This window comes from Pholis gunnellus, assembly GCF_910591455.1.
Source record: "Pholis gunnellus genome assembly, chromosome: 12".
NCBI classification, from domain to species: domain Eukaryota; kingdom Metazoa; phylum Chordata; class Actinopteri; order Perciformes; family Pholidae; genus Pholis; species Pholis gunnellus.
In genome coordinates this window covers 24,196,998-24,222,274 of record NC_136539.1, presented here as the reverse complement: position 1 = coordinate 24,222,274, position 25,277 = coordinate 24,196,998, and the positions used below count along the sequence as shown (strand labels likewise).

The 25,277-nt window shown below is 38.1% G+C and overlaps 6 protein-coding genes across 6 annotated transcripts; all 6 read right to left on the bottom strand.

The window, feature by feature from the left end:
* Positions 1 to 2,791: 2,791 nt before the first annotated feature.
* LOC306704497 (olfactory receptor 6N2-like) lies at positions 2,792 to 3,718 on the bottom strand (the record flags this gene model as incomplete). Its single annotated transcript, XM_079170869.1, has 1 exon — positions 2,792 to 3,718. The coding sequence occupies one exon, from the start codon at positions 3,716 to 3,718 to the stop codon at positions 2,792 to 2,794; it is 927 nt and encodes a 308-aa protein (XP_079026995.1).
* A 2,694-nt stretch (positions 3,719 to 6,412) lies between these two features.
* Positions 6,413 to 7,327, bottom strand: LOC306704112 (olfactory receptor 6N2-like; the record flags this gene model as incomplete). The annotated part of the gene is made up of 1 exon (XM_079170325.1): positions 6,413 to 7,327. One exon carries the CDS (start codon positions 7,325 to 7,327, stop codon positions 6,413 to 6,415), a length of 915 nt encoding a protein of 304 aa, XP_079026451.1.
* Positions 7,328 to 10,691: 3,364 nt separating this feature from the next.
* LOC306704111 (olfactory receptor 6N2-like) lies at positions 10,692 to 11,606 on the bottom strand (the record flags this gene model as incomplete). Its single annotated transcript, XM_079170324.1, has 1 exon — positions 10,692 to 11,606. The coding sequence occupies one exon, from the start codon at positions 11,604 to 11,606 to the stop codon at positions 10,692 to 10,694; it is 915 nt and encodes a 304-aa protein (XP_079026450.1).
* A 3,364-nt stretch (positions 11,607 to 14,970) lies between these two features.
* On the bottom strand, positions 14,971 to 15,885 carry LOC306704110 (olfactory receptor 6N2-like; the record flags this gene model as incomplete). Its single annotated transcript, XM_079170323.1, has 1 exon — positions 14,971 to 15,885. One exon carries the CDS (start codon positions 15,883 to 15,885, stop codon positions 14,971 to 14,973), a length of 915 nt encoding a protein of 304 aa, XP_079026449.1.
* Positions 15,886 to 19,249: 3,364 nt separating this feature from the next.
* LOC306704109 (olfactory receptor 6N2-like) lies at positions 19,250 to 20,164 on the bottom strand (the record flags this gene model as incomplete). Its single annotated transcript, XM_079170322.1, has 1 exon — positions 19,250 to 20,164. One exon carries the CDS (start codon positions 20,162 to 20,164, stop codon positions 19,250 to 19,252), a length of 915 nt encoding a protein of 304 aa, XP_079026448.1.
* A 3,364-nt stretch (positions 20,165 to 23,528) lies between these two features.
* On the bottom strand, positions 23,529 to 24,443 carry LOC306704108 (olfactory receptor 6N2-like; the record flags this gene model as incomplete). Its single annotated transcript, XM_079170321.1, has 1 exon — positions 23,529 to 24,443. One exon carries the CDS (start codon positions 24,441 to 24,443, stop codon positions 23,529 to 23,531), a length of 915 nt encoding a protein of 304 aa, XP_079026447.1.
* Between the last annotated feature and the right edge of the window lie 834 nt (positions 24,444 to 25,277).

Sequence of the window (25,277 nt, the reverse complement as noted above, 5' to 3'; positions counted from 1 at the left end):
CATTGTATTTAGACGATGTCACCGTCCTTTAGTAATATTATCTACGACGGCGCTATTGTCTGAGTAGATGGCAATGGTCTTTTTTGACCGTTCATGCCCCGAAAGACTAGCTGCTATAAGTATGGGATACGTTTCTTAGATCGGAAAGAAGGAGTAAGGGATGAGAATTCAGGCGGCCATGCGACTGAGAACCACTTGTCACCATAGAAACCGCCAAAGCTGATGGAGGGTGCTGCGTCTGTGAAAAGCTGGAAGTCTTCCGGCTTGGTGATGTATTCGTCGTAGAAGGAGGAGATGCCGTTCCGAGAGGAGGGGAACTTCTGTCATAGTTTAGCTCGGTTTTGCGTGCTTCGTCAAGTGTGACGTGGTCATGGAGGTTTGTAACAGAGGCGGCGACTAACAGGATGTGTGGCAAGGAGGAGTTTTGTTTCTTCTATTAATCTTATTTATTTATTTATTTAATCTGGTGGAGGAAAGCCAAGTGTTTAGACCGTGTGCTGGGTTTGGGGAAGGTATCGTGACGGTGAGGAAGTCGTCTAGGACAGTTTTCAACCACTGTGCCATGAGAGGTGTCAGGTGTCCCGTTGGAAAATATCCAATTTCACTTAATCGGTCCAAAATTAATATGTTTTATAAACACAGAATCCTCCGACAGTTTTATAAACCCCCTGCTGCTCAAAACCAAAGAACTGATCCAGCCCAAACATAAATATAAAGTATAATCATAAACCACATCACCTGCAGAGCCCAGCAGAGGCTGTTCATCTTCAGACAACTTAAGAAAGTCAAAGTGAAACACAGAATCCTCCGACAGTTTTATAAAGCCATCATTGAAAGTATCCTCACTACACCAGATCAGTTTTATACGGCAGCCTGGACACATACATGTTATCAACAGATCCTTCAAAATAAAAGGCTCCCCTCTCCCATCAATTGAATCTCTGTAGAACAAAACACATAATCAAAGAAAAAATGTTTATGAGCAGCTGTTGTCCTTCACAGATACGGACACAGAATTCTGCCTCTTACTGTTTAATATTTCACAGCATTCAGCTCTTCATTGTCAATATTGTGATTATTTATTGTGTAATATGTTTTGTCTAAATAAGTTCTGCTGCTGACACTGTGTATATACAGTGTAGTCCTGATCCTCTATATGAACCAGTCTCAGTGTAGTCCTGATCCTCTATATGAACCAGTCTCAGTGTAGTCCTGATCCTCTATATGAACCAGTCTCAGTGTAGTCCTGATCCTCTATATGAACCAGTCTCAGTGTAGTCCTGGTCCTCTATCAGACCTCCATCAGTAAAGAGACCATCAGAGAGAAGATGGTCTGTTTCTATAGAGTTATTCTTGAAGCTCGTCATCGGAGCCACCGGGTCGGGTTCTGGTGAAACCAGATGAACTCATGCAGGTTCACCAGAACCTCCTTCAGCTCAGACTCTTTATTATCTTCACACTGAGTTGTTGATTACCATCTGAGGCCGTCTTCTTTGTTTTCATGAATATGAGGCAGCTGCACACTGTAAATGATCAAAGTCTACAAATAGTGGAAATAATAACAAAATGCTTTCTTTGATTTATTCTTTTTATTTTTTCACAATACAATTCAAAACCATGTTTTTGATTTACTGACAAACACTGAAAAACTAAAGTTAAAGAGAAAACTCCGGAGTATTATTAAAGAAATGATGATTGTTAAACAGCAGCAACAGTATGGTTTATGTCCTCCATAGAATCTGACTCCACTTTTCCTCTCAGGGCACCAAATGACACTTCATTTTCACAGCAGTGATTTCATTGGGTGAGAGGATAGTACGGTCCATGTTTCAGCATCTTAGCCAGATAATGTGGAGATGTGTTCTCGGGTAGTCTTGCAGCTCATGTAACAGACAGATTCTAAGTGTCAACGACAGAAGTTTGAAGCAAATTAGCGATTTAATTAATGAAAATCTGGGACTTGGACTTCATGGACTGAGAAAATTAAGTTGTTCCAATCCTTCTTATTTTCACACCAGTGAATCTACAGGGTGAGTGTATACATCCCAAATCAATTCAATTCAATTCAATTCACTTTGTACAACCAAAAAGAGAGAGAGAATGCAGCTTTAACACATGCAGCTCTGACTTCACTCTTCAGAACCAGGTCGTCTCCTGTGTAATCATCCAATAGCTGTTGAGATATGTGAGTTTTGACCAAAGTGGTGGAGAGAAAAACCGATACCGGCCATCTCTAAACCTCGTCGGTATGTGGAGCTCATGCTGCAGAAGCAAATCAAATGTGGTTAGTAATCTGGGTACACAGTTCAGGAAATGCATGCAAAGCTGAAAGTGTCTCACTAATGAATACATTACTATTATTGAACATGAACACACTGTGTTAGCACAATAAACATGAAGAATAGTTTTCTGATCAACAGCTGTGAGCCAATCACGTCCGACAGTTTGCAGCTGTGACATTGGCTCTTATTTAGAGACGAGAACGTGAACATTTGACTTCACGTTAATGTAACAAAGTGCATGTCTGGGTACTCAGACTGATCATTTACTGTTGGCTGAAAAGTGATCTTTAAGACACAATTATACATTTCCTCAATACACAAAGACAAAGAGTACTATATTATATTAATTAAAACCTTTTGTTTATGAAACTTGATAATAAAGTATAAACGTATTGTGTTTGAATCACTGCAGAAGATGATCATTAGAATGAGGAAGCTGATGAAACCTTTTATTGTGTCGTAGTCATAACAAACCTTTCATTCAGTGAAATATTATCTCTGTTGATATATTAGTTGGGTTTGTCTTGACAGAACAACCTTTTGATGTGTTTAGAAATTTCTGTCATCTTCAGTCCGTATATGATGGGATTAAAGAGAGGATGATACAACATCACCTGTAAAGTCATTATAAAATGTATCGTTTTTGGAAACTCAGATTCCAGTTTAACTGTGATGACATCATACGTAACCAAACTACAAAAGTTGATCAAAACCAGCAGGTGAGGTAAACAGGTCTGTGCAGCTTTCATCCGGACTTCCCCACAACTTCTGTTGGTTATTATAAATATCTTTGTGTATGTAGAAAGTATGAAGAGCACAGGGAAAAGGACGACATTAAATAAAACAATCACACCGTACACAGACAGCACTCTGGAGCTCACACAGTGAAGTTTGTAAATTAAATTGTTGCAAAAGATTCCTCTTAATGTAAAGTTACAGAGTTTGGTATTAACACTAAGTGTGACTGGAACTGCAATCTGACAGGCAGGAACAAACCCCGCTAAAGCCAGAAGGATACAGACAGTGGTTTTTGTCATGATGGTTGGATATTGCAGAGGTTTACATATAGACACATATCTGTCATAGGCCATGACTGACAACAGCAAGAACTCTGAACCATCTAAAGAGTAATATAGAAAACACTGGAAGAGACACGCCGAGTAAGATATCATCTGTTTCTCAGATAAAAAGTCAATCAGAAGCTTTGGGTAGATAGCAGTGCTGTAAAGAACAGAGTTGATCAATAAAGCTGCAATAAATACGTACATCGGCTCATGGAGGTTTTTGTGAATCACTATAATGCACACAATAGTAGAATTACTGCAGATTATTAGAAGATATGCTGTAAACATGATCACAAAGTACACATATCTGTACTTATGCAGATCCACATGCCCACCAAGAGTTACATATGTCACATTTAAATCAGCATCCATTAATGATTTCAAAGAAAATCAACCAGGCAGATTATGAAACATGTGAATCTAAAAACGATCACCTTGTTTCAGATCGTTTGACTTACAGTTACCTTCACTGAGTGCGGAATTCAGAGTGAACTGTTTCGGCTCAGTGGATGCTTTTAGTTATCAGATTCCTTCACCCTCCATGGATCTAATTAAACCTCTGCAACAAGATCTACCAACATGTAAACAACGTCATAACTCTGGAGGCCTATGCCTCCTTTCTGGGGACCCAAAGCTGGTGATGTGATCTTCAGTGACATAACAAGTTCTGTTGTCATGAGGACAGAACTTATACAGGTCAATTCCAGATATTCTACATCCACTGTTCCCCAATCAGGTGAAACTGTGACAAAACACACGTTCACTACGAAATGCAGCCTCTACAGTTGGAAACACAAAAGCACCAGCAAATCCAACATATCTTCACAAAACGGTTGACGGCTGACAAATCATACACTCACTTTGCCCTTTTAATTCAACAGAGTCTCTCTGAAGTTCTGGGTGATTTAACTCGCTCAGCCCGAGCCAGAGGATGAATTCTACCGACTTTAGCTCGAGTCGCAAGAGTCTAGTCAGGCGACAACCTCCGCTTCACGTGTTAAAGCTGCATTCTCTCTAGTGACCACCAGGGGGCGACTCCTCTGGTTGTATAGAAGTCTATGAGAAAATGACTCTACTTCTCTCTTGATTTATTCCCTCAGTAAACATTGTAAACATGAGTTTATGGTCTCAATCTCTAGTTTCAAGTCTTCTTCAATACAGCATGATGTTCATTTAGTAAATGATGGTCCATTTAGAGTCAAACAGACCATAAAGCAGGGGATGCTTTAGGGGCGGGGCTACACAGTGATTGACAGGTCTCTACCAGAGACGTATACGGCGTCTCTACGTCACTCCTCCTCAGTCCAGATATGGTCACTTCCTGTTCACTGGTTGCATTAAAACAAGCTGGCGACGGCCGAAATGCTGAACTCGAGGCTTCCAAACTGCAGTCCACAAACCAAAGATCGACGTCACGACGACTACGTCCACTTCTGATATAAAGTTTGTGGTCTAGAGTCTAGAGTCGAGCGTCACCATGAGCATGAACATTTTGTTCCAGAGTTCACAATTGCAGATATTCAAGGTCCACTGTGGATGAATTATTATTAACTTGGTGACCTTCTAACTGTTTCTCTATGGCAGGCATGGGCAAACTACGGCCCGCGGGCCATATACGGCCCGTTGGGCTTGTTAATCCGGCCCGTCAAATATTGGTACAAAATTGTCCAAATTATAGTAAAGACGCATTCATTTTGCCTTTTTCCTGCAATACCCGGCGTTTCAGTTGATCCACTAGATGGCGCACTCCAGACACACTTGAGCTTTGCTGGGTCTGGTCTGGTCGCTCTAGACCCGCGTTCACTGATTGGTTCTTAGCAGTCACGACTGTCCTTCCCTGTCTCGTCACACCCGTCACGTGACCCGTAACCGGAAGCTCACAAACAACAGCAGCCTCGATTACTGATCGACTACCAGGTTAATTCAACATGAACAACTGATTACAGGTGCTGCTGACCGTGTTGTCTTTACTAGCAGCTGTTGTTCAGTAAAAGTCTGCTTTATTACGGAGGAAGCAGCTGTTAATGGAGCGATTAGTGAGCAGCGTGTCCAGCGGTAAACTATTTCTCGTAAGGCCAGACTCTCCCCAAACCTTGTACTTTCTGTCGATGTGATATATGGGGCTCCTATATACATATGATATGGTTTTGTCCTGTCAAAACTATCACATGCTCACAGTCTACTTCTTGACAGTTCTTTGTTTAATTTGTCATTCATGAAAAACGTGCATTATTTATAGTTAAACCAGAAGCTGAATTGTTCTGGACCCCCACTGACTCGTACTCGTACATCTCCAGGACAATCACAACTCTTCACTTAACACTTAACTAACACTTAGTTTAACATACTTATATTGTTTGTGAATCATACTTTATTGTAAATGTTCACAATTTGATATTCATGTCTTCTACTATGGCAAAGTATTTAATGTCACGCACCAATCACAGAGCCAAATCCTTGTTTGTGCAAACAAACTTGGCAATAAACCGTTTCTGATTTCTGATTTCTGCCAGTTGAAGCCGACAATACTTGACATCTCTGGTACTGATGAAATATGCTGCCAGTACCTCAGTTCTATTATTTATTTTCTGTTGATGGGATCGTTATATTTTATATTCAACCTTTATTTCTCCACAAATATGACGTATTGAAATTGAACATCTCTTTTGGAGGGAGCACTGGACAAAACAGCAGCATTAAAACGTTTCCTGTTGTTGCTGAATTGTTGGTTTTCCTTTTCTTGCAGATTTCCCACAGTGGCGTCTGCAGTCAATGCACCGTTCACTCTTTGTTATGTCAAACTTGATGAACAAATGTGTCACATTGATGGGAGAAACGTTGGAGGAGGCCATTTAAAGTGACACGCTCCCTCTTCAGATTGCACTGGACTGACTCACAGAGCTGCAGTTGACAGAAACAAAGACATGTTGTTGAATAACTGCAGCACATTGAGGAGTCATTGCATTGTTCTTCCTTCCAAAAGGTCTGAACATTCACATCTCTGGAGCAATAAGTGCTCATTGGCATCATTAACATCACAATTACTGTATCATTACTTTGAATACATTACATCACTTCGGCTTGACAGAACAAATTCTTCAGGTGTTTAGAGATTTCTTTCACTTTTAGTCCATATATAACTGGATTTAATAGAGGATAATAGAAAAACGCTTGTAAAGTTATCATGAAATGTAAATCAGATCCCAGTTGAATTGCAATGACATCATATCCACACAAAGATGAAAAGCAGATTAAAACTATCAGGTGGGGTAAACAAGTCTGTGCAGCTTTTTTCCTGACATTTCTACCACTTCTGTAGGATATCGTCAGTATTCTGGTATATGTAAACAGTATGAAGAGCAAAGGGAAAAGTGCCATGCTAAGCAGCGCAAGCACATCAAATATAGATAGTGCTCTTGAACTCTCACAGAAGAGTTTGTAAAGTGAATTGTTACAAAAGAATGCTCTTAAAGTTGAATTACAGAGTTTTGAGTTAGTAACCAGAGTTACTGAGACTGCCATCTCACTAGCAGGCACAAGCCAAGCTAGAAGCAGAATACTAGTCACTGTGCTTTTTCTCATGATGGTCGGATACCGCAGAGGTTTACATATAGCCACGTATCTGTCATAAGACATGGCTGACAACAGGAAGAAATCTGAAGCACTTAAGGTGTAATATACAAAAAACTGAAAGAGACATGCTGAATATGATATGAGCTGTTTTTCAGATAAAAGGTCACTTAACAACTTTGGGTACATAGCAGTGTTGTAAACAATAGAGTTCAGTAGCAAAGCTGCAATGAAAATGTACATTGGCTCATGAAGGTTCTCGTGTATCCAAATAAGGTACACAATGGTGCAATTAAAGCAGATTGTCAGAATATATACTGTAAACATAATACAAAAATATAAATACCTGTATTTGCCCATTTCCACATACCCACCAAGAGTTATATATGTTACATTAAATTCATCATCCATTAAAAGTGTCATCATTGAAACCCTTACTTCATAAGGCTGGTAGATTGTTGAACAAGCATCAATGAATACACTGAGAAAAGAAGTCTCACTATGAAGATTGCATTAATATAGAACATGTATTTGTCATATTCATTTACAGATACCTGACCTTGGACTGCACTTGGTGTGTGCTCAACTTCAGATATAAGAAAGTGAACTGTTTGAGTCAGATGAACTATCTTATGACCTTTCCTCACCCTCCATGGATCTCATTAACTCTTCCACATAGAGTTGATATCATTTGAATAACTTCATCAAACTCTGGAGGCCTGAACCCATAGGTGTTAAACTTTGTTTGCATCAGTCCGTGTTCTATTAATATGTTTTTGCGCCTCCTAAAACATCAATTTGTTTACCACATTGCATTGAGAGCTGTCGCAGGGTTGGTGCAAGGCCCTGATCAATGACCTGCATGTGCACTAACCACCATACAACACACATAGTCAGGTTGTTGCCAAACCTTAACTAAGTAGTTTCGTTGCCTAAACCTAACTAAGTATTTTTGTTGTCTAAACCTAAATAAGTAGTTTTGTTGCCTAAACTTAACTAAGTCGTTTTATTGTCTAAACCTAAGTAGTTTTGTTGTCTAAACCTAAGTAGATTAGTTGTCTAAACCAAACTAAGTAGTTGAGTTGCCTAAACCTAACTAAGTAGTTTTGTTGTCTTAACTTAACTAAGTAGTTTTGTTGCTTAAACTTAACTAAGTAGTTTTGTTGTCTAAACCTAAATAAGTAGTTGAGTTGCCTAAACCTAACTAAGTAAGTAGTTGAGTTGCCTAAACCTAAGTAGTTGAGTTGCCTAAACCAAACTAAGTAGTTGAGTTGCCTAAACCTAACTAAGTAGTGGAGTTGCCTAAACCTAACTAAGTAGTTGAGTTGCCTCAACCTAACTAAGTCGTTTTTTTGTCTAAACCTAAGTAGTTTTGTTGTCTAAACCTAAACAAGTAGCTTTGTTGCCTAAACTTAACAAATATTTTTGTTGTCTAAACCTAAATAAGTAGTTTTGTTGTTTAAACTTAACTAAGTAGTTTTGTTGCCTAAACCTAAGTCGTTTTATTGTCTAAACCTAAGTAGTTTTGTTGTCTAAACCTAACTAAGTAGTTGAGTTCCCTAAACCTAACTAAGTAAGTAGTTGAGTTGCCTAAACCTAACTAAGTAGTTTTGTTGCCTAAACCTAAGTCGTTTTATTGTCTAAACCTAAGTAGTTTTGTTGTCTAAACCTAACTAAGTAGATTAGTTGTCTAAACCAAACTAAGTAGTTGAGTTCCCTAAACCTAACTAAGTAAGTAGTTTAGTTTCCTAAACTTAACTAAGTAGTTTAGTTGCCTAAACTTAACTAAGTAATTTTGTTGCTTAAACTTAACTAAGTAGTTTTGTTGTCTAAACCTAAATAAGTAAGTAGTTGAGTTGCCTAAACCTAGTAGTTGAGTTGCCTAAACCTAACTAAGTAGTTGAGTTGCCTAAACCTAACTAAGTAATTTAGTTGCCTGAACTTAACTAAGTAGTTGAGTTGCCTAAACTTAACTAAGTAATTTTGTTGCTTAAACTTAACTAAGTAGTTTTGTTGTCTAAACCTAAATAAGTAAGTAGTTGAGTTGCCTAAACCTAGTAGTTGAGTTGCCTAAACCTAACTAAGGCTTCCAAACTGCAGTCCACAAACCAAAGATAGACGTCACGACGACTACGTCCACTTCTGATATAAAGTTTGTGGTCTAGAGTCTAGAGTCGAGCGTCACCATGAGCATGAACATTTTGTTCCAGAGTTCACAATTGCAGATATTCAAGGTCCACTGTGGATGAATTATTATTAACTTGGTGACCTTCTAACTGTTTCTCTAGGGCAGGCATGGGCAAACTACAGCCCGCGGGCCATATACGGCCCGTTGGGCTTGTTAATCCGGCCCGTCAAATATTGGTACAAAATTGTCCAAATTATAGTAAAGACGCATTCATTTTGCCTTTTTCCTGCAATACCCGGCGTTTCAGTTGATCCACTAGATGGCGCACTCCAGACACACTTGAGCTTTGCTGGGTCTGGTCTGGTCGCTCTAGACCCGCGTTCACTGATTGGTTCTTAGCAGTCACGACTGTCCTTCCCTGTCTCGTCACACCCGTCACGTGACCCGTAACCGGAAGCTCACAAACAACAGCAGCCTCGATTACTGATCGACTACCAGGTTAATTCAACATGAACAACTGATTACAGGTGCTGCTGACCGTGTTGTCTTTACTAGCAGCTGTTGTTCAGTAAAAGTCTGCTTTATTACGGAGGAAGCAGCTGTTAATGGAGCGATTAGTGAGCAGCGTGTCCAGCGGTAAACTATTTCTCGTAAGGCCAGACTCTCCCCAAACCTTGTACTTTCTGTCGATGTGATATATGGGGCTCCTATATACATATGATATGGTTTTGTCCTGTCAAAACTATCACATGCTCACAGTCTACTTCTTGACAGTTCTTTGTTTAATTTGTCATTCATGAAAAACGTGCATTATTTATAGTTAAACCAGAAGCTGAATTGTTCTGGACCCCCACTGACTCGTACTCGTACATCTCCAGGACAATCACAACTCTTCACTTAACACTTAACTAACACTTAGTTTAACATACTTATATTGTTTGTGAATCATACTTTATTGTAAATGTTCACAATTTGATATTCATGTCTTCTACTATGGCAAAGTATTTAATGTCACGCACCAATCACAGAGCCAAATCCTTGTTTGTGCAAACAAACTTGGCAATAAACCGTTTCTGATTTCTGATTTCTGCCAGTTGAAGCCGACAATACTTGACATCTCTGTTACTGATGAAATATGCTGCCAGTACCTCAGTTCTATTATTTATTTTCTGTTGATGGGATCGTTATATTTTATATTCAACCTTTATTTCTCCACAAATATGACGTATTGAAATTGAACATCTCTTTTGGAGGGAGCACTGGACAAAACAGCAGCATTAAAACGTTTCCTGTTGTTGCTGAATTGTTGGTTTTCCTTTTCTTGCAGATTTCCCACAGTGGCGTCTGCAGTCAATGCACCGTTCACTCTTTGTTATGTCAAACTTGATGAACAAATGTGTCACATTGATGGGAGAAACGTTGGAGGAGGCCATTTAAAGTGACACGCTCCCTCTTCAGATTGCACTGGACTGACTCACAGAGCTGCAGTTGACAGAAACAAAGACATGTTGTTGAATAACTGCAGCACATTGAGGAGTCATTGCATTGTTCTTCCTTCCAAAAGGTCTGAACATTCACATCTCTGGAGCAATAAGTGCTCATTGGCATCATTAACATCACAATTACTGTATCATTACTTTGAATACATTACATCACTTCGGCTTGACAGAACAAATTCTTCAGGTGTTTAGAGATTTCTTTCACTTTTAGTCCATATATAACTGGATTTAATAGAGGATAATAGAAAAACGCTTGTAAAGTTATCATGAAATGTAAATCAGATCCCAGTTGAATTGCAATGACATCATATCCACACAAAGATGAAAAGCAGATTAAAACTATCAGGTGGGGTAAACAAGTCTGTGCAGCTTTTTTCCTGACATTTCTACCACTTCTGTAGGATATCGTCAGTATTCTGGTATATGTAAACAGTATGAAGAGCAAAGGGAAAAGTGCCATGCTAAGCAGCGCAAGCACATCAAATATAGATAGTGCTCTTGAACTCTCACAGAAGAGTTTGTAAAGTGAATTGTTACAAAAGAATGCTCTTAAAGTTGAATTACAGAGTTTTGAGTTAGTAACCAGAGTTACTGAGACTGCCATCTCACTAGCAGGCACAAGCCAAGCTAGAAGCAGAATACTAGTCACTGTGCTTTTTCTCATGATGGTCGGATACCGCAGAGGTTTACATATAGCCACGTATCTGTCATAAGACATGGCTGACAACAGGAAGAAATCTGAAGCACTTAAGGTGTAATATACAAAAAACTGAAAGAGACATGCTGAATATGATATGAGCTGTTTTTCAGATAAAAGGTCACTTAACAACTTTGGGTACATAGCAGTGTTGTAAACAATAGAGTTCAGTAGCAAAGCTGCAATGAAAATGTACATTGGCTCATGAAGGTTCTCGTGTATCCAAATAAGGTACACAATGGTGCAATTAAAGCAGATTGTCAGAATATATACTGTAAACATAATACAAAAATATAAATACCTGTATTTGCCCATTTCCACATACCCACCAAGAGTTATATATGTTACATTAAATTCATCATCCATTAAAAGTGTCATCATTGAAACCCTTACTTCATAAGGCTGGTAGATTGTTGAACAAGCATCAATGAATACACTGAGAAAAGAAGTCTCACTATGAAGATTGCATTAATATAGAACATGTATTTGTCATATTCATTTACAGATACCTGACCTTGGACTGCACTTGGTGTGTGCTCAACTTCAGATATAAGAAAGTGAACTGTTTGAGTCAGATGAACTATCTTATGACCTTTCCTCACCCTCCATGGATCTCATTAACTCTTCCACATAGAGTTGATATCATTTGAATAACTTCATCAAACTCTGGAGGCCTGAACCCATAGGTGTTAAACTTTGTTTGCATCAGTCCGTGTTCTATTAATATGTTTTTGCGCCTCCTAAAACATCAATTTGTTTACCACATTGCATTGAGAGCTGTCGCAGGGTTGGTGCAAGGCCCTGATCAATGACCTGCATGTGCACTAACCACCATACAACACACATAGTCAGGTTGTTGCCAAACCTTAACTAAGTAGTTTCGTTGCCTAAACCTAACTAAGTATTTTTGTTGTCTAAACCTAAATAAGTAGTTTTGTTGCCTAAACTTAACTAAGTCGTTTTATTGTCTAAACCTAAGTAGTTTTGTTGTCTAAACCTAAGTAGATTAGTTGTCTAAACCAAACTAAGTAGTTGAGTTGCCTAAACCTAACTAAGTAGTTTTGTTGTCTTAACTTAACTAAGTAGTTTTGTTGCTTAAACTTAACTAAGTAGTTTTGTTGTCTAAACCTAAATAAGTAGTTGAGTTGCCTAAACCTAACTAAGTAAGTAGTTGAGTTGCCTAAACCTAAGTAGTTGAGTTGCCTAAACCAAACTAAGTAGTTGAGTTGCCTAAACCTAACTAAGTAGTGGAGTTGCCTAAACCTAACTAAGTAGTTGAGTTGCCTCAACCTAACTAAGTCGTTTTTTTGTCTAAACCTAAGTAGTTTTGTTGTCTAAACCTAAACAAGTAGCTTTGTTGCCTAAACTTAACAAATATTTTTGTTGTCTAAACCTAAATAAGTAGTTTTGTTGTTTAAACTTAACTAAGTAGTTTTGTTGCCTAAACCTAAGTCGTTTTATTGTCTAAACCTAAGTAGTTTTGTTGTCTAAACCTAACTAAGTAGTTGAGTTCCCTAAACCTAACTAAGTAAGTAGTTGAGTTGCCTAAACCTAACTAAGTAGTTTTGTTGCCTAAACCTAAGTCGTTTTATTGTCTAAACCTAAGTAGTTTTGTTGTCTAAACCTAACTAAGTAGATTAGTTGTCTAAACCAAACTAAGTAGTTGAGTTCCCTAAACCTAACTAAGTAAGTAGTTTAGTTTCCTAAACTTAACTAAGTAGTTTAGTTGCCTAAACTTAACTAAGTAATTTTGTTGCTTAAACTTAACTAAGTAGTTTTGTTGTCTAAACCTAAATAAGTAAGTAGTTGAGTTGCCTAAACCTAGTAGTTGAGTTGCCTAAACCTAACTAAGTAGTTGAGTTGCCTAAACCTAACTAAGTAATTTAGTTGCCTGAACTTAACTAAGTAGTTGAGTTGCCTAAACTTAACTAAGTAATTTTGTTGCTTAAACTTAACTAAGTAGTTTTGTTGTCTAAACCTAAATAAGTAAGTAGTTGAGTTGCCTAAACCTAGTAGTTGAGTTGCCTAAACCTAACTAAGGCTTCCAAACTGCAGTCCACAAACCAAAGATAGACGTCACGACGACTACGTCCACTTCTGATATAAAGTTTGTGGTCTAGAGTCTAGAGTCGAGCGTCACCATGAGCATGAACATTTTGTTCCAGAGTTCACAATTGCAGATATTCAAGGTCCACTGTGGATGAATTATTATTAACTTGGTGACCTTCTAACTGTTTCTCTAGGGCAGGCATGGGCAAACTACAGCCCGCGGGCCATATACGGCCCGTTGGGCTTGTTAATCCGGCCCGTCAAATATTGGTACAAAATTGTCCAAATTATAGTAAAGACGCATTCATTTTGCCTTTTTCCTGCAATACCCGGCGTTTCAGTTGATCCACTAGATGGCGCACTCCAGACACACTTGAGCTTTGCTGGGTCTGGTCTGGTCGCTCTAGACCCGCGTTCACTGATTGGTTCTTAGCAGTCACGACTGTCCTTCCCTGTCTCGTCACACCCGTCACGTGACCCGTAACCGGAAGCTCACAAACAACAGCAGCCTCGATTACTGATCGACTACCAGGTTAATTCAACATGAACAACTGATTACAGGTGCTGCTGACCGTGTTGTCTTTACTAGCAGCTGTTGTTCAGTAAAAGTCTGCTTTATTACGGAGGAAGCAGCTGTTAATGGAGCGATTAGTGAGCAGCGTGTCCAGCGGTAAACTATTTCTCGTAAGGCCAGACTCTCCCCAAACCTTGTACTTTCTGTCGATGTGATATATGGGGCTCCTATATACATATGATATGGTTTTGTCCTGTCAAAACTATCACATGCTCACAGTCTACTTCTTGACAGTTCTTTGTTTAATTTGTCATTCATGAAAAACGTGCATTATTTATAGTTAAACCAGAAGCTGAATTGTTCTGGACCCCCACTGACTCGTACTCGTACATCTCCAGGACAATCACAACTCTTCACTTAACACTTAACTAACACTTAGTTTAACATACTTATATTGTTTGTGAATCATACTTTATTGTAAATGTTCACAATTTGATATTCATGTCTTCTACTATGGCAAAGTATTTAATGTCACGCACCAATCACAGAGCCAAATCCTTGTTTGTGCAAACAAACTTGGCAATAAACCGTTTCTGATTTCTGATTTCTGCCAGTTGAAGCCGACAATACTTGACATCTCTGTTACTGATGAAATATGCTGCCAGTACCTCAGTTCTATTATTTATTTTCTGTTGATGGGATCGTTATATTTTATATTCAACCTTTATTTCTCCACAAATATGACGTATTGAAATTGAACATCTCTTTTGGAGGGAGCACTGGACAAAACAGCAGCATTAAAACGTTTCCTGTTGTTGCTGAATTGTTGGTTTTCCTTTTCTTGCAGATTTCCCACAGTGGCGTCTGCAGTCAATGCACCGTTCACTCTTTGTTATGTCAAACTTGATGAACAAATGTGTCACATTGATGGGAGAAACGTTGGAGGAGGCCATTTAAAGTGACACGCTCCCTCTTCAGATTGCACTGGACTGACTCACAGAGCTGCAGTTGACAGAAACAAAGACATGTTGTTGAATAACTGCAGCACATTGAGGAGTCATTGCATTGTTCTTCCTTCCAAAAGGTCTGAACATTCACATCTCTGGAGCAATAAGTGCTCATTGGCATCATTAACATCACAATTACTGTATCATTACTTTGAATACATTACATCACTTCGGCTTGACAGAACAAATTCTTCAGGTGTTTAGAGATTTCTTTCACTTTTAGTCCATATATAACTGGATTTAATAGAGGATAATAGAAAAACGCTTGTAAAGTTATCATGAAATGTAAATCAGATCCCAGTTGAATTGCAATGACATCATATCCACACAAAGATGAAAAGCAGATTAAAACTATCAGGTGGGGTAAACAAGTCTGTGCAGCTTTTTTCCTGACATTTCTACCACTTCTGTAGGATATCGTCAGTATTCTGGTATATGTAAACAGTATGAAGAGCAAAGGGAAAAGTGCCATGCTAAGCAGCGCAAGCACATCAAATATAGATAGTGCTCTTGAACTCTCACAGAAGAGTTTGTAAAGTGAATTGTTACAAAAGAATGCTCTTAAAGTTGAATTACAGAGTTTTGAGTTAGTAACCAGAGTTACTGAGACTGCCATCTCACTAGCAGGCACAAGCCAAGCTAGAAGCAGAATACTAGTCACTGTGCTTTTTCTCATGATGGTCGGATACCGCAGAGGTTTACATATAGCCACGTATCTGTCATAAGACATGGCTGACAACAGGAAGAAATCTGAAGCACTTAAGGTGTAATATACAAAAAACTGAAAGAGACATGCTGAATATGATATGAGCTGTTTTTCAGATAAAAGGTCACTTAACAACTTTGGGTACATAGCAGTGTTGTAAACAATAGAGTTCAGTAGCAAAGCTGCAATGAAAATGTACATTGGCTCATGAAGGTTCTCGTGTATCCAAATAAGGTACACAATGGTGCAATTAAAGCAGATTGTCAGAATATATACTGTAAACATAATACAAAAATATAAATACCTGTATTTGCCCATTTCCACATACCCACCAAGAGTTATATATGTTACATTAAATTCATCATCCATTAAAAGTGTCATCATTGAAACCCTTACTTCATAAGGCTGGTAGATTGTTGAACAAGCATCAATGAATACACTGAGAAAAGAAGTCTCACTATGAAGATTGCATTAATATAGAACATGTATTTGTCATATTCATTTACAGATACCTGACCTTGGACTGCACTTGGTGTGTGCTCAACTTCAGATATAAGAAAGTGAACTGTTTGAGTCAGATGAACTATCTTATGACCTTTCCTCACCCTCCATGGATCTCATTAACTCTTCCACATAGAGTTGATATCATTTGAATAACTTCATCAAACTCTGGAGGCCTGAACCCATAGGTGTTAAACTTTGTTTGCATCAGTCCGTGTTCTATTAATATGTTTTTGCGCCTCCTAAAACATCAATTTGTTTACCACATTGCATTGAGAGCTGTCGCAGGGTTGGTGCAAGGCCCTGATCAATGACCTGCATGTGCACTAACCACCATACAACACACATAGTCAGGTTGTTGCCAAACCTTAACTAAGTAGTTTCGTTGCCTAAACCTAACTAAGTATTTTTGTTGTCTAAACCTAAATAAGTAGTTTTGTTGCCTAAACTTAACTAAGTCGTTTTATTGTCTAAACCTAAGTAGTTTTGTTGTCTAAACCTAAGTAGATTAGTTGTCTAAACCAAACTAAGTAGTTGAGTTGCCTAAACCTAACTAAGTAGTTTTGTTGTCTTAACTTAACTAAGTAGTTTTGTTGCTTAAACTTAACTAAGTAGTTTTGTTGTCTAAACCTAAATAAGTAGTTGAGTTGCCTAAACCTAACTAAGTAAGTAGTTGAGTTGCCTAAACCTAAGTAGTTGAGTTGCCTAAACCAAACTAAGTAGTTGAGTTGCCTAAACCTAACTAAGTAGTGGAGTTGCCTAAACCTAACTAAGTAGTTGAGTTGCCTCAACCTAACTAAGTCGTTTTTTTGTCTAAACCTAAGTAGTTTTGTTGTCTAAACCTAAACAAGTAGCTTTGTTGCCTAAACTTAACAAATATTTTTGTTGTCTAAACCTAAATAAGTAGTTTTGTTGTTTAAACTTAACTAAGTAGTTTTGTTGCCTAAACCTAAGTCGTTTTATTGTCTAAACCTAAGTAGTTTTGTTGTCTAAACCTAACTAAGTAGTTGAGTTCCCTAAACCTAACTAAGTAAGTAGTTGAGTTGCCTAAACCTAACTAAGTAGTTTTGTTGCCTAAACCTAAGTCGTTTTATTGTCTAAACCTAAGTAGTTTTGTTGTCTAAACCTAACTAAGTAGATTAGTTGTCTAAACCAAACTAAGTAGTTGAGTTCCCTAAACCTAACTAAGTAAGTAGTTTAGTTTCCTAAACTTAACTAAGTAGTTTAGTTGCCTAAACTTAACTAAGTAATTTTGTTGCTTAAACTTAACTAAGTAGTTTTGTTGTCTAAACCTAAATAAGTAAGTAGTTGAGTTGCCTAAACCTAGTAGTTGAGTTGCCTAAACCTAACTAAGTAGTTGAGTTGCCTAAACCTAACTAAGTAATTTAGTTGCCTGAACTTAACTAAGTAGTTGAGTTGCCTAAACTTAACTAAGTAATTTTGTTGCTTAAACTTAACTAAGTAGTTTTGTTGTCTAAACCTAAATAAGTAAGTAGTTGAGTTGCCTAAACCTAGTAGTTGAGTTGCCTAAACCTAACTAAGGCTTCCAAACTGCAGTCCACAAACCAAAGATAGACGTCACGACGACTACGTCCACTTCTGATATAAAGTTTGTGGTCTAGAGTCTAGAGTCGAGCGTCACCATGAGCATGAACATTTTGTTCCAGAGTTCACAATTGCAGATATTCAAGGTCCACTGTGGATGAATTATTATTAACTTGGTGACCTTCTAACTGTTTCTCTAGGGCAGGCATGGGCAAACTACAGCCCGCGGGCCATATACGGCCCGTTGGGCTTGTTAATCCGGCCCGTCAAATATTGGTACAAAATTGTCCAAATTATAGTAAAGACGCATTCATTTTGCCTTTTTCCTGCAATACCCGGCGTTTCAGTTGATCCACTAGATGGCGCACTCCAGACACACTTGAGCTTTGCTGGGTCTGGTCTGGTCGCTCTAGACCCGCGTTCACTGATTGGTTCTTAGCAGTCACGACTGTCCTTCCCTGTCTCGTCACACCCGTCACGTGACCCGTAACCGGAAGCTCACAAACAACAGCAGCCTCGATTACTGATCGACTACCAGGTTAATTCAACATGAACAACTGATTACAGGTGCTGCTGACCGTGTTGTCTTTACTAGCAGCTGTTGTTCAGTAAAAGTCTGCTTTATTACGGAGGAAGCAGCTGTTAATGGAGCGATTAGTGAGCAGCGTGTCCAGCGGTAAACTATTTCTCGTAAGGCCAGACTCTCCCCAAACCTTGTACTTTCTGTCGATGTGATATATGGGGCTCCTATATACATATGATATGGTTTTGTCCTGTCAAAACTATCACATGCTCACAGTCTACTTCTTGACAGTTCTTTGTTTAATTTGTCATTCATGAAAAACGTGCATTATTTATAGTTAAACCAGAAGCTGAATTGTTCTGGACCCCCACTGACTCGTACTCGTACATCTCCAGGACAATCACAACTCTTCACTTAACACTTAACTAACACTTAGTTTAACATACTTATATTGTTTGTGAATCATACTTTATTGTAAATGTTCACAATTTGATATTCATGTCTTCTACTATGGCAAAGTATTTAATGTCACGCACCAATCACAGAGCCAAATCCTTGTTTGTGCAAACAAACTTGGCAATAAACCGTTTCTGATTTCTGATTTCTGCCAGTTGAAGCCGACAATACTTGACATCTCTGGTACTGATGAAATATGCTGCCAGTACCTCAGTTCTATTATTTATTTTCTGTTGATGGGATCGTTATATTTTATATTCAACCTTTATTTCTCCACAAATATGACGTATTGAAATTGAACATCTCTTTTGGAGGGAGCACTGGACAAAACAGCAGCATTAAAACGTTTCCTGTTGTTGCTGAATTGTTGGTTTTCCTTTTCTTGCAGATTTCCCACAGTGGCGTCTGCAGTCAATGCACCGTTCACTCTTTGTTATGTCAAACTTGATGAACAAATGTGTCACATTGATGGGAGAAACGTTGGAGGAGGCCATTTAAAGTGACACGCTCCCTCTTCAGATTGCACTGGACTGACTCACAGAGCTGCAGTTGACAGAAACAAAGACATGTTGTTGAATAACTGCAGCACATTGAGGAGTCATTGCATTGTTCTTCCTTCCAAAAGGTCTGAACATTCACATCTCTGGAGCAATAAGTGCTCATTGGCATCATTAACATCACAATTACTGTATCATTACTTTGAATACATTACATCACTTCGGCTTGACAGAACAAATTCTTCAGGTGTTTAGAGATTTCTTTCACTTTTAGTCCATATATAACTGGATTTAATAGAGGATAATAGAAAAACGCTTGTAAAGTTATCATGAAATGTAAATCAGATCCCAGTTGAATTGCAATGACATCATATCCACACAAAGATGAAAAGCAGATTAAAACTATCAGGTGGGGTAAACAAGTCTGTGCAGCTTTTTTCCTGACATTTCTACCACTTCTGTAGGATATCGTCAGTATTCTGGTATATGTAAACAGTATGAAGAGCAAAGGGAAAAGTGCCATGCTAAGCAGCGCAAGCACATCAAATATAGATAGTGCTCTTGAACTCTCACAGAAGAGTTTGTAAAGTGAATTGTTACAAAAGAATGCTCTTAAAGTTGAATTACAGAGTTTTGAGTTAGTAACCAGAGTTACTGAGACTGCCATCTCACTAGCAGGCACAAGCCAAGCTAGAAGCAGAATACTAGTCACTGTGCTTTTTCTCATGATGGTCGGATACCGCAGAGGTTTACATATAGCCACGTATCTGTCATAAGACATGGCTGACAACAGGAAGAAATCTGAAGCACTTAAGGTGTAATATACAAAAAACTGAAAGAGACATGCTGAATATGATATGAGCTGTTTTTCAGATAAAAGGTCACTTAACAACTTTGGGTACATAGCAGTGTTGTAAACAATAGAGTTCAGTAGCAAAGCTGCAATGAAAATGTACATTGGCTCATGAAGGTTCTCGTGTATCCAAATAAGGTACACAATGGTGCAATTAAAGCAGATTGTCAGAATATATACTGTAAACATAATACAAAAATATAAATACCTGTATTTGCCCATTTCCACATACCCACCAAGAGTTATATATGTTACATTAAATTCATCATCCATTAAAAGTGTCATCATTGAAACCCTTACTTCATAAGGCTGGTAGATTGTTGAACAAGCATCAATGAATACACTGAGAAAAGAAGTCTCACTATGAAGATTGCATTAATATAGAACATGTATTTGTCATATTCATTTACAGATACCTGACCTTGGACTGCACTTGGTGTGTGCTCAACTTCAGATATAAGAAAGTGAACTGTTTGAGTCAGATGAACTATCTTATGACCTTTCCTCACCCTCCATGGATCTCATTAACTCTTCCACATAGAGTTGATATCATTTGAATAACTTCATCAAACTCTGGAGGCCTGAACCCATAGGTGTTAAACTTTGTTTGCATCAGTCCGTGTTCTATTAATATGTTTTTGCGCCTCCTAAAACATCAATTTGTTTACCACATTGCATTGAGAGCTGTCGCAGGGTTGGTGCAAGGCCCTGATCAATGACCTGCATGTGCACTAACCACCATACAACACACATAGTCAGGTTGTTGCCAAACCTTAACTAAGTAGTTTCGTTGCCTAAACCTAACTAAGTATTTTTGTTGTCTAAACCTAAATAAGTAGTTTTGTTGCCTAAACTTAACTAAGTCGTTTTATTGTCTAAACCTAAGTAGTTTTGTTGTCTAAACCTAAGTAGATTAGTTGTCTAAACCAAACTAAGTAGTTGAGTTGCCTAAACCTAACTAAGTAGTTTTGTTGTCTTAACTTAACTAAGTAGTTTTGTTGCTTAAACTTAACTAAGTAGTTTTGTTGTCTAAACCTAAATAAGTAGTTGAGTTGCCTAAACCTAACTAAGTAAGTAGTTGAGTTGCCTAAACCTAAGTAGTTGAGTTGCCTAAACCAAACTAAGTAGTTGAGTTGCCTAAACCTAACTAAGTAGTGGAGTTGCCTAAACCTAACTAAGTAGTTGAGTTGCCTCAACCTAACTAAGTCGTTTTTTTGTCTAAACCTAAGTAGTTTTGTTGTCTAAACCTAAACAAGTAGCTTTGTTGCCTAAACTTAACAAATATTTTTGTTGTCTAAACCTAAATAAGTAGTTTTGTTGTTTAAACTTAACTAAGTAGTTTTGTTGCCTAAACCTAAGTCGTTTTATTGTCTAAACCTAGGTAGTTTTGTTGTCTAAACCTAACTAAGTAGTTGAGTTCCCTAAACCTAACTAAGTAAGTAGTTGAGTTGCCTAAACCTAACTAAGTAGTTTTGTTGCCTAAACCTAAGTCGTTTTATTGTCTAAACCTAAGTAGTTTTGTTGTCTAAACCTAACTAAGTAGATTAGTTGTCTAAACCAAACTAAGTAGTTGAGTTCCCTAAACCTAACTAAGTAAGTAGTTTAGTTTCCTAAACTTAACTAAGTAGTTTAGTTGCCTAAACTTAACTAAGTAATTTTGTTGCTTAAACTTAACTAAGTAGTTTTGTTGTCTAAACCTAAATAAGTAAGTAGTTGAGTTGCCTAAACCTAGTAGTTGAGTTGCCTAAACCTAACTAAGTAGTTGAGTTGCCTAAACCTAACTAAGTAATTTAGTTGCCTGAACTTAACTAAGTAGTTGAGTTGCCTAAACTTAACTAAGTAATTTTGTTGCTTAAACTTAACTAAGTAGTTTTGTTGTCTAAACCTAAATAAGTAAGTAGTTGAGTTGCCTAAACCTAGTAGTTGAGTTGCCTAAACCTAACTAAGGCTTCCAAACTGCAGTCCACAAACCAAAGATAGACGTCACGACGACTACGTCCACTTCTGATATAAAGTTTGTGGTCTAGAGTCTAGAGTCGAGCGTCACCATGAGCATGAACATTTTGTTCCAGAGTTCACAATTGCAGATATTCAAGGTCCACTGTGGATGAATTATTATTAACTTGGTGACCTTCTAACTGTTTCTCTAGGGCAGGCATGGGCAAACTACAGCCCGCGGGCCATATACGGCCCGTTGGGCTTGTTAATCCGGCCCGTCAAATATTGGTACAAAATTGTCCAAATTATAGTAAAGACGCATTCATTTTGCCTTTTTCCTGCAATACCCGGCGTTTCAGTTGATCCACTAGATGGCGCACTCCAGACACACTTGAGCTTTGCTGGGTCTGGTCTGGTCGCTCTAGACCCGCGTTCACTGATTGGTTCTTAGCAGTCACGACTGTCCTTCCCTGTCTCGTCACACCCGTCACGTGACCCGTAACCGGAAGCTCACAAACAACAGCAGCCTCGATTACTGATCGACTACCAGGTTAATTCAACATGAACAACTGATTACAGGTGCTGCTGACCGTGTTGTCTTTACTAGCAGCTGTTGTTCAGTAAAAGTCTGCTTTATTACGGAGGAAGCAGCTGTTAATGGAGCGATTAGTGAGCAGCGTGTCCAGCGGTAAACTATTTCTCGTAAGGCCAGACTCTCCCCAAACCTTGTACTTTCTGTCGATGTGATATATGGGGCTCCTATATACATATGATATGGTTTTGTCCTGTCAAAACTATCACATGCTCACAGTCTACTTCTTGACAGTTCTTTGTTTAATTTGTCATTCATGAAAAACGTGCATTATTTATAGTTAAACCAGAAGCTGAATTGTTCTGGACCCCCACTGACTCGTACTCGTACATCTCCAGGACAATCACAACTCTTCACTTAACACTTAACTAACACTTAGTTTAACATACTTATATTGTTTGTGAATCATACTTTATTGTAAATGTTCACAATTTGATATTCATGTCTTCTACTATGGCAAAGTATTTAATGTCACGCACCAATCACAGAGCCAAATCCTTGTTTGTGCAAACAAACTTGGCAATAAACCGTTTCTGATTTCTGATTTCTGCCAGTTGAAGCCGACAATACTTGACATCTCTGGTACTGATGAAATATGCTGCCAGTACCTCAGTTCTATTATTTATTTTCTGTTGATGGGATCGTTATATTTTATATTCAACCTTTATTTCTCCACAAATATGACGTATTGAAATTGAACATCTCTTTTGGAGGGAGCACTGGACAAAACAGCAGCATTAAAACGTTTCCTGTTGTTGCTGAATTGTTGGTTTTCCTTTTCTTGCAGATTTCCCACAGTGGCGTCTGCAGTCAATGCACCGTTCACTCTTTGTTATGTCAAACTTGATGAACAAATGTGTCACATTGATGGGAGAAACGTTGGAGGAGGCCATTTAAAGTGACACGCTCCCTCTTCAGATTGCACTGGACTGACTCACAGAGCTGCAGTTGACAGAAACAAAGACATGTTGTTGAATAACTGCAGCACATTGAGGAGTCATTGCATTGTTCTTCCTTCCAAAAGGTCTGAACATTCACATCTCTGGAGCAATAAGTGCTCATTGGCATCATTAACATCACAATTACTGTATCATTACTTTGAATACATTACATCACTTCGGCTTGACAGAACAAATTCTTCAGGTGTTTAGAGATTTCTTTCACTTTTAGTCCATATATAACTGGATTTAATAGAGGATAATAGAAAAACGCTTGTAAAGTTATCATGAAATGTAAATCAGATCCCAGTTGAATTGCAATGACATCATATCCACACAAAGATGAAAAGCAGATTAAAACTATCAGGTGGGGTAAACAAGTCTGTGCAGCTTTTTTCCTGACATTTCTACCACTTCTGTAGGATATCGTCAGTATTCTGGTATATGTAAACAGTATGAAGAGCAAAGGGAAAAGTGCCATGCTAAGCAGCGCAAGCACATCAAATATAGATAGTGCTCTTGAACTCTCACAGAAGAGTTTGTAAAGTGAATTGTTACAAAAGAATGCTCTTAAAGTTGAATTACAGAGTTTTGAGTTAGTAACCAGAGTTACTGAGACTGCCATCTCACTAGCAGGCACAAGCCAAGCTAGAAGCAGAATACTAGTCACTGTGCTTTTTCTCATGATGGTCGGATACCGCAGAGGTTTACATATAGCCACGTATCTGTCATAAGACATGGCTGACAACAGGAAGAAATCTGAAGCACTTAAGGTGTAATATACAAAAAACTGAAAGAGACATGCTGAATATGATATGAGCTGTTTTTCAGATAAAAGGTCACTTAACAACTTTGGGTACATAGCAGTGTTGTAAACAATAGAGTTCAGTAGCAAAGCTGCAATGAAAATGTACATTGGCTCATGAAGGTTCTCGTGTATCCAAATAAGGTACACAATGGTGCAATTAAAGCAGATTGTCAGAATATATACTGTAAACATAATACAAAAATATAAATACCTGTATTTGCCCATTTCCACATACCCACCAAGAGTTATATATGTTACATTAAATTCATCATCCATTAAAAGTGTCATCATTGAAACCCTTACTTCATAAGGCTGGTAGATTGTTGAACAAGCATCAATGAATACACTGAGAAAAGAAGTCTCACTATGAAGATTGCATTAATATAGAACATGTATTTGTCATATTCATTTACAGATACCTGACCTTGGACTGCACTTGGTGTGTGCTCAACTTCAGATATAAGAAAGTGAACTGTTTGAGTCAGATGAACTATCTTATGACCTTTCCTCACCCTCCATGGATCTCATTAACTCTTCCACATAGAGTTGATATCATTTGAATAACTTCATCAAACTCTGGAGGCCTGAACCCATAGGTGTTAAACTTTGTTTGCATCAGTCCGTGTTCTATTAATATGTTTTTGCGCCTCCTAAAACATCAATTTGTTTACCACATTGCATTGAGAGCTGTCGCAGGGTTGGTGCAAGGCCCTGATCAATGACCTGCATGTGCACTAACCACCATACAACACACATAGTCAGGTTGTTGCCAAACCTTAACTAAGTAGTTTCGTTGCCTAAACCTAACTAAGTATTTTTGTTGTCTAAACCTAAATAAGTAGTTTTGTTGCCTAAACTTAACTAAGTCGTTTTATTGTCTAAACCTAAGTAGTTTTGTTGTCTAAACCTAAGTAGATTAGTTGTCTAAACCAAACTAAGTAGTTGAGTTGCCTAAACCTAACTAAGTAGTTTTGTTGTCTTAACTTAACTAAGTAGTTTTGTTGCTTAAACTTAACTAAGTAGTTTTGTTGTCTAAACCTAAATAAGTAGTTGAGTTGCCTAAACCTAACTAAGTAAGTAGTTGAGTTGCCTAAACCTAAGTAGTTGAGT